This window comes from Microcaecilia unicolor, chromosome 9, assembly GCF_901765095.1.
Source record: "Microcaecilia unicolor chromosome 9, aMicUni1.1, whole genome shotgun sequence".
Lineage (NCBI taxonomy): Eukaryota > Metazoa > Chordata > Amphibia > Gymnophiona > Siphonopidae > Microcaecilia > Microcaecilia unicolor.
The window spans coordinates 206751805-206766799 of NC_044039.1; the positions used below are offsets into that span (position 1 = coordinate 206751805).

The window sequence follows — 14995 nt, forward strand, 5'->3', positions numbered from 1 at the left end:
AATCCTGAAACACACAACATCCCCCCATCCCTCCCCCTACACACCAAACTCACCCTCCTGCATACCCTGCGATCTAAGTACACATGTAGGTTTTCATTTCTTCCAATAAATACACCCACTAGAATCGAAGGAGGGGCACGAATGCTTTGTCTTGCAAAAAAAAAACAAACAGAGACTTTCCTTGGGGGGGGGGGGGGGGGAGTTTGAGCTGAAATTCCTATTTTTTTTATTTTCAAAAGTATGTATGTAAATTCTCAAAAATGTTGTGCATGTGACATACAAAGAGGGGCATTTTTGACTGGGGACGCCCATCTCTAAGGGCGCCCAGCTCCAAGGACGGCGCCGCGAAGGGGTGGGGCCGACCGTATTTTCGAACGAGATGGGCGTCCATTTTTCGTTTCGATAATATGGTTGGGGGCGCCCAAATCTCAACATTTAGGTCAACATTAAAGATGGTCGACCTAAATGCTGAGATCACCGGATTTAGAGATGGGCGCCCTCGGTTTACGCCGATAATGGAAACCGAAGGCGCCCGTCTTAAAAACGAACAAATCCAAGGCATTTGGTCGTGGGAGGGGCCAGGATTCGTAGTGTACTGGTCCCCCTCACATGCCAGGGCACCAACCGGCCACCCTAGGGGGCACTACAGTGGACTTCACAAATTGGTCCCAGATGCATAGCTCCCTTACCTTGGGTGCTGAGCCCCCCAAAATCCACTCCCCACAACTATATACCACTACCATAGCCCTAAGGGGTGAAGAGGGGCACCTACATGTGGGTACAGTGGGTTTCGGGTGGGCTCCCATTTTCCACCACAAGTGTAACAGGTAGGGGGAGGGGGATGGGCCTAGGACCGCCTGCCTGAAGTGCACTGCACCCACTAAAACTGCTCCAGGGACCTGTATACTGCTGAGATGGACCTGAGTATGACATTTGAGGCTGGCGTAGAGGCTGGCAAAAAAAGTTTTTAAAGTTGTTTTTTTGAGGGTGGGAGGGGGTTAGTGACCACTGGGGGAGTAAGGGGAGGTGATTCCTGATTCCCTCCAGTGGTCATCTGGTCAGTTCGGGCACTTTTTTGGGACTTGGACCTGAAAAAAAAGGGACCAAATAAAGTGGACCAAATTCTCGCCAGGGATGCCCTTCTTTGTTCCATTATCGGCCGAGGGCGCCCATCTCTTAAGCATGCCCCTGCCCCGCCTTCGCTACCCTTCCGACACACCCCCGGGAACTTTGCCCGTCCCGGCGATGGAAAGCAGTTGGGTACGCCCAAAATCGGCTTTCAATTATACCGATTTGGCCGGTTTCAGGAGATTGCCGGCCATCTCCCGATTTGTGTTGAAAGATGGCAGGCGATCTCCTTCGAAAATAAGCTGGAAAGTGTAAATGCAGGCATGTAGTTTCAGTGGGTTAATTTTCACTGGAAAGTATACACATATTTTCCCTTTGTGAACTGATGCTCATACTTGCTACAAAAAAAAAAGTTAGACAAACTACCACAAAATTACCCTCTTGGAATGTCGTCTCTGGGTGAAAGAAAAGCAGATGGGACGTCATGAAAATACTCAAATTTCTTGCAGGTGTCAGAAAGCTCAAGCAGGAGGCATTTTTCACAGAAAAAAAAAAAATCCTCTTTCACAGCAGGTCCTAATCTTACTGATCCGGCATTTGCAGCACCCTGGCATTTTTTAAGAGCTGTATTAAAGAGTCCTCATTTAACTTTTTCCACAGATGGACTTGATTTTTATTACGTTTAATAGTTTTTCCAGTGAATGCGGTGCATTTTGAACAGTACTTGAGTGACAACATGGAAAAGGAAGGGGCCTTCTGGTACCACAGGAAAGACAGAGCCTAGAAAGCAGCACTGCGAGTCTCTCCTCCCTGTCCTGTCAGTTTACTGCACCCAAAATCAGGTTCAATCTTTAGCGTCTCTGAGGGGTCTTTTACAAAGCTGTGCTAGCGTTTTTAGCTCGCAATAAAAATCAGCTGGCGGTAAACGCTGCGAGCTAAAAACACCAGTGAGGCCTTTGTAAAAAGCCCCCTGAGTCTGCTATGGTGCCAATCAGTGCCCAGCTCTGAGGGTGACACCTTTTTACCAGCTAGACCAAGATCACAAAAGGGAAAGGGAAGGGAAATGGGATTTGATATACCGCCTTTCTGAGGTTTTTGCAACGTCCACTGCACTAACCACTAGGCTATGTATGTGCAGGATGTCAGGCTCACAGAAACAGAAGCCTGCGTGGCCGCGTTGCTGATCTGCAAGGGCAGGCTTCTACATGGAATGCTGCTAGCGGAATAGCAACATTCCATGTAGAATCTCAAATAGTAGCAACAGAATCTCAATAGTAGCAACATTCCATGTAGAATCTCCAATAGAAGCAACAGAATCTCAACATTCCATGTAGAATCTCAAATAGTAGCAACAGAATCTCAATAGTAGCAACATTCCATTTAGAATCTCAAATAGGGAAAGGGAAATGGGACTTGATATACTGCTTTTCTGAGGTTTTTGCAACTACTTTCAAAGCGGTTTACATATATTCAGGTACTTATTTTGTACCAGGGGCAATGGAGGGTTAAGTGACTTGCCCAGAGTCACAAGGGGCTGCCATGGGAATTGAACCCAGTTCCCCAGGATCAAAGTCCACTCCACTAACCACTAGGCTACTCCTCCACTAGCAACATTCCCTGTAGAATCTCCAATAGTAGCAACAGAATCTCAACATTCCATGTAGAATCTCAATAGTAGCAACAGAATCTCAACATTCCATCTAGAATCTCCAATAGTAGCAACATTCCATGTACAATCTCAAATAGGGAAAGGGAAATGGGACTTGATATACTGCCTTTCTGAGGTTTTTCAGGTACTTATTTTGTACCAGGGGCAATGGAGGGTTAAGTGACTTGCCCAAAAGCAGCAAAGACCCAATAATGAGCCAGCGGCGATCAGCATTTTGCTGACCACCAGCGCCGTTATCCCCAGAAATTCAATGCCAGATTCTGGCTCCAGTATTAAGGGCCCTGTTTACTAATCCACGTTATAGGTGCGTTAGCGTTTTTAACTCGCATTAATCATGTATGCGTGTTAACTGTGTATGTGCCTACAATATCCCTATAGGCGCCTACACGGTTAGCACGCATGTTAATTGTAGACACGTTAAAAAAAGCTAACGTGCCTTAGTAAACAGGGTCCTAAATGTCAAGTATACGGAGCTGGCAAAAAACGTAGCTGGTTAACTGCCGTATTCAGCACTTAACCAGCTAAGGCGAACCACATAAAGATAGGACTGACTTTTATGCAGTTACCTTGGGCTGGTTAAGTGTTAATATGGCTACTAAACCGGCCAAGTGTTGACTCCACCCCCGGAATGCCCCCAAAATAGCTGGTTTCGTATTAGGTGCCAACTCAAAAAATGTTCAAACTTTTTCGTCACACGGCACACTCACATGGCGCTAAAACTGTCAAGGCACACCTCAACAAATGGTCCAGCAGTTTACCTTCTACTCCACCCCCCTCATCTACACACATGGTCCAGCAATTTACCTTCTTCCCCCCCCCCCCAATAGTCCAGCATTTACCTTCTCTCCTCACAAATAATCCAGTATCTCTCCCTCCTGTTCCCTCTCCAGCCAGCAAACAGGCATCTTCCTTTGCCTGTCTTGACCCTCCTCCCCCCCCCCCCCATGTACCTTTTAAAAGTTACCTCATCTTCAGCATTCAGAGGCAGCGAGCAGCGATTCCTATTGCCTGTTCATGCCAACCCAGGAGCATTCTCTCTGATGTAACTTCCTACTTATGTAGAAGCAGGAAGTTACATCAGAGAGAAGGCTCCAGGGTTGGCGTAAGCGGGCTGTATGAATCGCTGCTCGCCGGCACCGACCACTAGAGACGAGGAAACTCTGTTCCGGCACAAATTAAGCCGTCCCTACTAATAAGGCCCCTCAAACCCTGCGGCACACTGGTTGAAAAATGCTGTGCTAACTGGACATTTTCAGTGCCCTGCACAAGCGATTTAACTGGCCAGGAGCCATTTACATAAGTACATAAGTAGTGCCATACTGGGAAAGACCAAAGGTCCATCTAGCCCAGCATCCTGTCACCGACAGTGGCCAATCCAGGTCAAGGGCACCTGGCACGCTCCCCAAACGTAAAAACATTCCAGACAAGTTATAGCTAAAAATGCGGAATTTTTCCAAGTCCATTTAATAGCGGTCTATGGACTTGTCCTTTAGGAATCTATCTAACCCCTTTTTAAACTCCGTCAAGCTAACCGCCGTACCACGTTCTCCGGCAACGAATTCCAGAGTCTAATTACACGTTGGGTGAAGAAAAATTTTCTCCGATTCGTTTTAAATTTACCACACTGTAGCTTCAACTCATGCCCTCTAGTCCTAGTATTTTTGGATAGCGTGAACAGTCGCTTCACATCCACCCGATCCATTCCACTCATTATTTTATACACTTCTATCATATCTCCCCTCAGCCGTTTCTTCTCCAAGCTGAAAAGCCCTAGCCTTCTCAGCCTCTCTTCATAGGAAAGTCGTCCCATCCCCACTATCATTTTCGTCGCCCTTCGCTGTACCTTTTCCAATTCTACTATATCTTTTTTGAGATACGGAGACCAGTACTGAACACAATACTCCAGGTGCGGTCGCACCATGGAGCGATACAACGGCATTATAACATCCGCACACCTGGACTCCATACCCTTCCTAATAACACCCAACATTCTATTCGCTTTCCTAGCCGCAGCAGCACACTGAGCAGAAGGTTTCAGTGTATCATCGACGACGACACCCAGATCCCTTTCTTGATCCGTAACTCCTAACGCGGAACCTTGCAAGTCGTAGCTATAATTCGGGTTCCTCTTACCCACATGCATCACTTTGCACTTGTCAACATTTCTTTCCTGTTAAATCACTTTGAATATTAACCCCCAACTCTTTTAACATGAGCTGCCAAAGCTCATTTCAGAGAGCAGCAAATTTCACTCCGTACTAACCACATCTGGATTTGAACTGGTGACGCTAGAAGCTGAAATATTCTGTATGCCTGGAAGAAACCTCATGAGGCACTGACTGAGCCACCCACCTAATGACTGCGCTCTGCCATCAGTTTCAGTTCAGCTTCTCATGCATTTTGAAATCATCCAAAAACATTTGTTGGCATTATATCAGTTTCAAACCAGCTATAATTGCAGGGAATGAAAGGCTAAAGTCCTATTTATTTAAAGCAGAAATACAGGCAAAGGTTATAATTCCATTGTCAGTTAAATAAGATCATTGAGATCCTTATTTTTCTTAAGATTCCTATCAAATTTCAAAAGCCATTTTGGGGCATAAGGTTCGGAAAGCTCCCTCCACCTTCCCCCTCTCACTAATCAGTGAGGGTCAGAGTTCTTGGATACATGTGCAGTAGAGAATGACACAGGGACAAAGCTCATCCCCGTGGGCCCTGTCTCCGTCCCCGCAGGTTCTGTCCTTGTCCACGCCCCATCCCCATGGGCTCTGTCCTCATCTACAGAAGCCTCGAACACTTATGATTTTATATCTGTCCTTTTATTAAAGTATAAAGAGGCACAATATGCTGTGCAACTGTTGTTTATAAATCACAAATAGAAAACAATAATAATGAGCAACTATAATAACCCTTCCCACCACCACCATTCCCCTATGGAAGACAGGAAAGCTACAATGAATCAGAGATTGTTGACTTATTCATCTACAAATTTAAAAAATCGTAACAGTGGTTCGTAGGGGCATATTTCTCCCCCACTAGGGCATACAGAACAGGTTGTATTTTGTAACCCTGGACATTTTAACAGGATGAATTAAGATTCCTTGGGGTAGTAGAAGTCAGCTATGGTTGGGGCTGGAAGGGTTTATTACAGTTGTTCATTGTTATTATTGTTTTCTATTTGCAATTTATACACAACAGTTGCACAGCATATTGTTCCTTTTTATACTTTAATAAAAAGATCCTATATAATAATTCTCACCTCCAACATTCTGACGCTGCCTGGGACCGTGGCTCCCTCGGATGTGGTCTGCTACCTGCGGTAGATAACACTGACGTCATACTGACGTCCGAGTATGCTGCTTTCCCTTCGCTCTGACTCTGGTCCCGCCCTTGCGCAAACAGGAAATGAGGGCGGGACCAAAGTCAGGGCTCAGAGCGAAGAGAAGGAAAGGCAGTACGCTGAGTCCGTTCGCTCTTCAATGCTGCCGACGGGACCCCGGTAAGAGAGGGGGAGAGGGGGGTTGGCGATTTTAGAGGGGGGGGGACTGGCACTCGGAGGGAGGACAGAGCGAAGGAGAATGAAAGGGGGAGGGAGGGGGGCCTGCAACTCGGAGGGAGAACAGAGTGAAGGAGAGTGACGGAGGGAGGAAGCCATGGAAAACAGAGGGGAGGTAAGGGGGCCGTGGGACTTGGGGGGGACTGAGGGAGAGAGCGAGGGGGGGGGGAGGAAAACCTTGCTAGCGCCCATTTCCTTTCATACCGAAATGGGCCTTTTTTACTAGTTTGAATATAAAACCATAAGTGTTTGAGGCTTCTGCAGATGAGAACAGAGCGGGGAAAGGGACAGAACCTGCGGGGATGGGAGGGGATGGAGCTGACGGGGACGGAACCCACAGGGAGGGGGATAAATTTCATCTCTGTGTCATTCTCCAGGCTGTAGGAAAGTGAGTACTTCATACAGTGGTTGTAATAAAGCTAATCAGCGGCTTTTCTGAGTCACTTTCACTCACGAGCCATTAAGAGCTGGAAACTCATTTCCTTGCTTGAAAGGTCTAATTATTTGCTATGATGAATCAATTTGTACACTGAAACTGGACAGGGAACTTTATCATGTTAAAGAATTATTCAGGGAGCGCTGTATCAGTAACTAAGATTTAACCAGACGCATGATCAAAAGAACAAGCAGGAGCCAGAGGCCGATAGCGCCATACTAGCGCCCGTGTTTGCTCCCGCCCGATGATCAAAGCCAGGGAGTGTGTGTAACATGCTCGCCAGCTCTGACCGCTAATTACATGCAAATGCGGGTCTCCTGCATGCCTCCCTCATGATCAGCAGGCAGCGCGCCAAACAAGGATGCTGCTCCCACTGCAAACCCTATCTCAGCTCAGAGCTGGCGTTAAGGTTCGGAGGAATGGGGGAGACCAGGGTTTGACAGGTCTGGGATTTTCTCCTTGCCCCCCCCCCTAAACACAAGGCCTGGCGGTCCAGTGGACTTCCAGATTCCCCCACCCCCTCCAAACACTAAAAGACCTGTAGGTTTATTTTCGAAAGAGGACGCCCATCTTGCGACACAAATCGCAAGATGGGCGTCCTTCTCACAGGGTCGCCCAAATCGGCATAATCGAAAGCCGATTTTGGGCATCCTCAACTGCTTTCCGTCGCGGGGACGACCAAAGTTCCCGGGGGTGTGTCAGAGGCGTAGCGAAGGCGGGACTGGACGTGTCTAACACATGGGCGTCCTCGACCGATAATGGAAAAAAGAAGGGCGTTCCTGATGAACACTTGGGCGACTTTACTTGGTCCTTTTTTTCTTACGACCAAGCCACAAAAATGTGCCCTAAATGACCAGATGACCACTGAAGGGAATCGGGGATGACCTACCCTTAATCCCCCAGTGGTCACCAACTCCCTCCCACCCAAAATAAATTTGTAAAACTTTTTTCCAGCCTCTATGCCAGCCTGAAATATCATACCCAGCTCCATGACAGCAGTATGCAGGTCCCTGGAGCAGTTTTAGTGGGTGCAGTGCACTTCAAACAGGCGGACCCAGGCCCATCCCCCTCCTACCTGTTACACTTGTGCTGGTAAATGTGAGCCCTTCAAAACCCACCAGAAACCCAATGTACCCCTTCACTCCTTAGGGCTATGGTAGTGGTGTATAGTTGTGGGAGGGGGATTGGGGGGCTCAGCACACAAGGTAAGGGAGTTATGCACCTGGGAGCAATTTGTGAAGTCCACTGCAGTGCCCCCTAGGGTGCCCGGTTGGTGTCTTGGCATGTCTGGGGGATCAGTGCACTAGGAATGCTGGCTCCTCCCACGACCAAATGGCTTGTCATTTAACCAGTTATATGACAGAAGTTTTGAAATTATCACCACCACTTCTAGTGCCCAGAGCTTATGATGTACCTTTTTTTATTTATATTTATTTGTATTTATTTATGCATTTATACCCCACATTTTCCAATCAGGTTGTTGGTTCAATGGGGCTTACAGTTTAATACAGTTTGACATGCACCATTTTTGGTAGGAATTTGCGCATATCATTCATTCAGTTCCATTCAGTGCTCGGGTTTCGTGGTGTGCATGATTTTCAAAGAAAAATTGTCCGAAGAGGTGGGTTTTCATGTGTTTTCGGAAAGTTATGTAATTGGTCATACGTTTTAGGATTTTTGGTATTGTGTTCTAAATTTTGGGACAGATGTATGTGAATCGGAGGTAGGGTATTATTATTATGGATTAAGAACTGGTTGAAAGATAGGAAGCAGAGAGTAGGATTGCGTGGCCAGTATTCTCAGTGGAGGAGGGTAGTTAGTGGGGTCCCGCAGGGGTCTGTGCTGGGTCCGTTGCTTTTTAATGTATTTATAAATGACCTAGAGATGGGAATAACTAGTGAGGTAATTAAATTCGCCGATGACACAAAATTATTCAGGGTCGTCAAGTCGCAGGAGGAATGTGAACGATTACAGGAGGACCTTGCGAGACTGGGGAGAATGGGCGTGCAAGTGGCAGATGAAGTTCAATGTTGACAAGTGCAAAGTGATGCATGTGGGTAAGAGGAACCCGAATTATAGCTACGTCTTGCAAGGTTCCACGTTAGGAGTTACGGATCAAGAAAGGGATCTGGGTGTCGTCGTCGATGATACGCTGAAACCTTCTGCTCAGTGTGCTGCTGCGGCTAGGAAAGCGAATAGAATGTTGGGTGTTATTAGGAAGGGTATGGAGTCCAGGTGTGCGGATGTTATAATGCCGTTGTATCGCTCCATGGTGCGACCGCACCTGGAGTATTGTGTTCAGTACTGGTCTCCATATCTCAAAAAAGATATAGTAGAATTGGAAAAGGTACAGCGAAGGGCGACGAAAATGATAGTGGGGATGGGACGACTTTCCTATGAAGAGAGGCTGAGAAGGCTAGGGCTTTTCAGCTTGGAGAAGAGACGGCTGAGGGGAGATATGATAGAAGTGTATAAAATAATGAGTGGAATGGATCGGGTGGATGTGAAGCGACTGTTCACGCTATCCAAAAATACTAGGACTAGAGGGCATGAGTTGAAGCTACAGTGTGGTAAATTTAAAACGAATCGGAGAAAATTTTTCTTCACCCAACGTGTAATTAGACTCTGGAATTCGTTGCCGGAGAACGTGGTACGGGCGGTTAGCTTGACGGAGTTTAAAAAGGGGTTAGATAGATTCCTAAAGGACAAGTCCATAGACCGCTATTAAATGGACTTGGAAAAATTCCGCATTTTTAGGTATAACTTGTCTGGAATGTTTTTACGTTTGGGGAGCGTGCCAGGTGCCCTTGACCTGGATTGGCCACTGTCGGTGACAGGATGCTGGGCTAGATGGACCTTTGGTCTTTCCCAGTATGGCACTACTTATGTACTTATGTACTTATGGTTGAGTATACAGGTTTGTATTTTAGGCCTTGGACTAGGGATGTGTAGGGTGAGGTAGGTTCTTGCGCCTTCGATTACGTTGCACATAGGTAGGTCTATTAGTTTTGTCATGTATTCCGGTGCGAGGCCTAAGATAATCCTGTGAGCCAGTGTGCAAATCCTGGTTATACGTGCCTTGATGGTTTGCCAGTAAAGTTTGAACAGCAGGGTCTTGCGCTTTCGAATCGGTTCATACCGAATATTAGACGTGCAACTGTACTTTGTGCTGTTTCCAGCTTTTTTAGTACTTGTTTCCTGCATCCATTATAGATTCCATTGCAGTAATCTGCATGGGCAAGGACCGTGGATTGTACTAGTGTGCAGAATACGTCTTTCAGGAAGTAATTTTTTATGCGTTTCAATTTCCACATGGTTTGGAACATTTTCTTTGTTGTGGTCGAGATTTGCTTGTCAACGGATAGATTGCGGTCGATGGTAACTCCTAAGAATTTTAGGTTGTCAGATATTGGGAGGGATGTGCTCATGGCGTTGATATTTGGGTAGCATTCGGTATTGTGTTGTGATGTGAGAATCAGGCAGTATTTTTTTCTTTGTTCAGTCTGAACCCAAGATTTCATTATATTTATGCCATCCGCTATCCTAGACGCAATTTCGGTCAGGTCTTTTTGGAAGGGGATGTAGATAGACATGTCATCAGCGTATATGAGAGGGTTGAAGCCTTGTTTGGATAGTGTTCAGGCCGGGGAGGGCCATCATTAAGTTGAATAGCACTGGAGAAAGCGGTGAGCCCTGGGGGACTCCACATTCCGCTCTCCATGGGGAGAGGACAGGGGCGTAGCCAGACTTCGGTGGGAGGGGGGGCCAGAGCCCGAGGTGAGGGGGCACATTTTAGCCCCCCCAGCGCCGCCGACCCCCCCGCCATTGCTGACCCCCCCACCACCATCACCAACTTTGACCCCCCCTGCCGACGACCCTCTTGATCCCCCCTCCCCCAACCCGCCGTCGCCTATCTTTGCTGGTGGGGGACCCCAACCCCCGCCAGCCGAGGTCCTCTTCTTCCTTCTGTTTCTGAGTCTGACGTCCTGCACGTCAAGGACATCAGATTCAGAAATAGAACGAAGGAAGAAGAGGACCTCGGCTGGCGGGAGTTGGGGTCCCCTGCCAGCAAAGGTAGCAGACGGTGATGGCGGGTTGGCGGAGGGAAGGGGGGCAAGAGGGTCATCGGCAGGGGGGTCCAGGGCCAAATCTACAGGGGCCCAGGCCCCCGTGGCCCCACATAGCTATGCCCCTGGGAGAGAAGAGGGAGGAAGTTGTCTTGACTCGATAGAATCTTGTAGTCAAGAAGCCTAGTAGCCAGTTGAGCACCTTCCCTCCAATGCCAATTTTATCAAGGATTCTTTTTAGGATTTGATGGTCGACCATGTCAAATGCACTTGACATGTCGAATTGTAGAAGAATTATGTTTTTTCCATTTGCAATTTCCTGTTTGAGGTTGGCCAGTAGTGTAATTAATACTGTTTCGCTGCTGTGACGGGGTCTGAAGCCTGATTGGGAGTCATGTAGTATGGAAAATGTGTTAATGTAATCGGTTAATTGGGTGGCCACTATTCCTTCTGTTATTTTAGTTGTTATAAGTGTGGATGCGACTGGCCTGTACTTCGAAGTGTCACTTATGTTTTTCTTGGTGTCTTTCGGGATTGACTTTTGTCTTTAGGAAATGGCCTTCTTGAAACACATAGTTCAGATGAGAAGTTGGCCTATGAATCTGTGCAGGGCTACTTTTAGTATGTAGTTAGGGCATGTGTCTAGCATGCAGTAAGCAGAGGAGAATTTCCTTAATGCTTGCGCTACCGTCTCATTTGTGGGTTGCGTGAAGGTGGTCCATGTTGTCTGCTGGGGTTTCATCTGGGTTGTGGTCAAATTCATCTATTAGAGATTCGAAGTTTGTGTTATCTTGTTTAAGGTTTCTCCTTAGATTAAGAATATTCTCTTTGAAGAATCCGGTGAGGTCGTTAGCTGAAAGGGAACCTTCATTCACCGTCATCAGAGGTTTGGTGTTTATTAGGTTTTCATAGAGGTATATCTGCGGGTAATTGAGAGTTCTAGTGAGAACACATTTTCCCTGATAATTTAGATAGAAGTTTCTATTAGTTTCATAGAAAGAGGAAGGACAAAGAAGCAACTGGTAACTTTGGTTGCAACATTTAGATAAATGGCAGATAGAGATTTGATTCTGAAGAGCTATTTTGTTTAAAACCAAGCTTTATACTGTAATAATAAAGTATGAGTTTTTCCTGATGTAGCTAAAAGCTTCCCAGGCTTGAAGTCATCAATTTTCATTTCTCAGATCTCGGGTTTTACAACTAGAGGCTCAATATTATCTTTAATTTCATTGTAAGTGTTTAGCATGATATAATAATGTTAATTATGGATTTTTTTGAACCGTCACAACTGACTTTCTCTCCTCTAAAGCCCTGGTCTCTCGCCCTACAGATGATCGAACTCCCTGGAATCCTAACTACAGCCTTAATATTTAGTTGTCTACGAAGCTACACCAGCATTCTATTAAAATACATTGTTTTATTTCTTCAATATTACTGTATTCCTATATATTGCTGTTTTCTTAAAATATCATTTCTCTTACTTTACAAACACTGCTTGGTGTAATATATTTATAATTTATAAATAAAATATTTTTTAAAACACAGTCTAAAACACAGGGTGGGTATGACCGCTCTGTTGTGCTCTAGGTAGAGCCTTAGTGCAGGACTTTATCAAGCTATAGTTACGCCCTGTGCAACTGGCCCACTGGTGCCCCCTCTACCCCACCCACTGCCAATGAGCAAAAACTGGCTTTGTCATGCTGAGGAGTCTAAGTGATAGTGGTTTAGTGGACAATGTAGTAAATTTAAAACGAATCGGAGAAATTTTTCTTCACTCAACGTGTAATTAAACTCTGGAATTCGTTGCCAGAGAATGTGGTAAAGGCGGTTAGCTTAGCGGGGTTTAAAAAAGGTTTGGACAGCTTCCTACAGGAAAAGTCCATAGACTGTTATTAAATGGACTTGGGGAAAATGCACTATTTCTGGGATAAGCAGTGTAAAATGTTTTGTACATTTTTGGGGATCTTGCCAGGTATTTGTGACCTGGATTGGCCACTGTTGGAAACAGGATGCTGGGCTCGATGGACCTTTGGTCTTTCCCAGTATGGCAATACTTATGTACTTATGACTTCAGAAACCGCCGTCCGCCCACAGCTCCTGCTCTGATGGCCCCAACATGGCTGCCACAAAACCTAGCAGTATCACGGTACTACCATTGGGAGTCAGTCTCCCAAATAAGCAAAGAAAGGCTGCCCACCCAGGGGTAATACTGTGTGATTACCACTAGGGACACAGTGGCCACACTGGAACTCAGAGCCATCAGAGCAGGAGTGAATGGGGCATAGCTCCTGCTCCCAAAAGACACCAGAGACCCTTGGCAACACTGGGGTGGGGTGGGGGTCTGCAAGGGCAGCCTCAAGGTGGTTTGGCGTTGTGAGGTGGGGGCACCTGGGGAAACGATTTCCTAGTCCATGTTCACTAGCACTGATTTGATTTGTGGAGTTCAACTTCCAGCACAGAGATAGTTCCAAGTAATCCTTGCTTTGTGCTAATCAAATTAGAGTACATTATGTATCCAGACCGAGTCCATAGAGGTTCTAAAACCTTAGGTTGTACTCAGTATCTATAGCCCAGTCACTTCTGCTGCTTCCTTGCCCCGGCTGCCTGTGGGAGCCTGCCCAGGGCCCTCTGAGCAGGTGCTGATCAGCTGTTATAGAGGTGGCTGCATTGCTCAGATATCTGAATGTCTTCAGTGCACCTGCTCCCAGAGGAGAGGGGAATGTCTATGGCCAACAGCATATGTGTAACACAAATATCTGGTGATAAAGTGCTGGAACCACGCCCAGGTTCTTTTGCAATCACTCTCCAGTTCCATTTAAGGCTTAGGTAATGTTTTTCGATCCTCCCCATATGTCAGCTTGGGGAAAATCTACGAATGAATTGAGAATAAATAAAATGCTTCACCCTTCCAGAGGAATGTTTTTGGAAGACTGTCGGGAAAGGCAGGCTTCCCTCCACATCAGAAAGTGCACACAGCACAATGGGATTCACTCCCGTTCTTCAGCTATAGCTCGTATAGATAAGACAGTCCTACCCCCACCTGGTGACATTAAGCAGCTCACCTACAACCTCATTCAAAACGCTGTGCTACAACTCTGCTGCTATCTTATCAGTTTACACTATAGTGAAAGGTGCCTATTCACTAAAGTGCATAATAGTGATGTGCATTATCACTTATTAATGTGTGGTAACACATTTAGGGCCCTGTTTACTAAGCCATGCTAGAGGTGCATTAGTGCTTTTAGCTTGTGCTAACCAGAATGTGGTAAAGGCGGTTAGCTTAGTGGAGTTTAAAAAAAGGTTTGGACGGCTTCCTAAAGGAAAAGTCCATAGACCGTTATTAAATGGACTTGGGGAAAATCCACTATTTCTGGGATAAGCAGTATAAAATGTTTTGAACTTTTTTGGGATCTTGCCAGGTATTTGTGACCTGGATTGGCCACTGTTGGAAACAGGATGTTGGGCTCGATGGACCTTTGGTCTTTCCCAGTATGGCAAAACTTATGTATGTACTTACATATTAGCGCACACTAACTGTGTAGGTGCTCACAATATTCCTATGGGTGCCTACAGCGTGTGCTAAATTTGTGCGTGCGCTAAAAACGTTAGCGCATCTTAGTAAACAGGGCCCTCATGCTTGTTAATCTTTCTATGCGCTGGTATATTCTCACTCACTCTTTCGGTCGTCCGCTTTTGCTTTCCTTGCTCTTCGTATGCTCTCTGGGGCAAGGACTATCCTGTTGCTCGATGGTTGGCGGAAGTGTTTCGGTTTGAACACGTATCCCCGATTCTTGGCTCATTGCACTGGTTTGTAAGTTCACTCTCGAGTGCAGTGCAAGGTGGCATGTTTGATCCACCAAGTGTTGTGCTCTGATAGTGTTACCTGGTACCTTACTGATGTGATTCAGGAGTATCAGCCTGCCCAATCCTTGTGGTCTGAAAATTTGAAGTTATTGGCAAATGTCAAAATGAATCTGTAAGATGTGCTGCTACTCGGAATACCACCTTTTCGATAAAGAGACCACAAATTTGGAACAAATTACTAGGCTATCTGTGATTGTGAAGCAGCAGAGACCAATTTGGTAAATTATTGAAGACACACATGGAGCTGATCCTTGTGTCTTTGCTTTGAGCAAGGTGTTGCTTTGTTTTGATAAAGTGTTTGTAGCTTTGTGATCATAAGAACATAAGTATTGCTA

At 46.1% G+C, this 14995-nt stretch overlaps 1 protein-coding gene across 2 annotated transcripts in view; it reads right to left on the bottom strand.

The window, feature by feature from the left end:
• Positions 1-14995, bottom strand: part of RIN3 (Ras and Rab interactor 3) — a 120400-nt gene that overhangs the window by 69353 nt on the left and 36052 nt on the right. The window contains exon 1 of one of the 2 annotated variants that reach the window (XM_030214084.1): positions 11485-11580. The exons of the other annotated variant lie outside the window; for it this stretch is intronic. Coding sequence (XP_030069944.1) covers positions 11485-11492 — 8 coding nt within the window. The 5' untranslated portion in view covers positions 11493-11580. Of the gene's footprint in view, positions 1-11484; positions 11581-14995 lie in introns of those variants that run through there. 2 annotated transcript variants of the gene reach the window in all.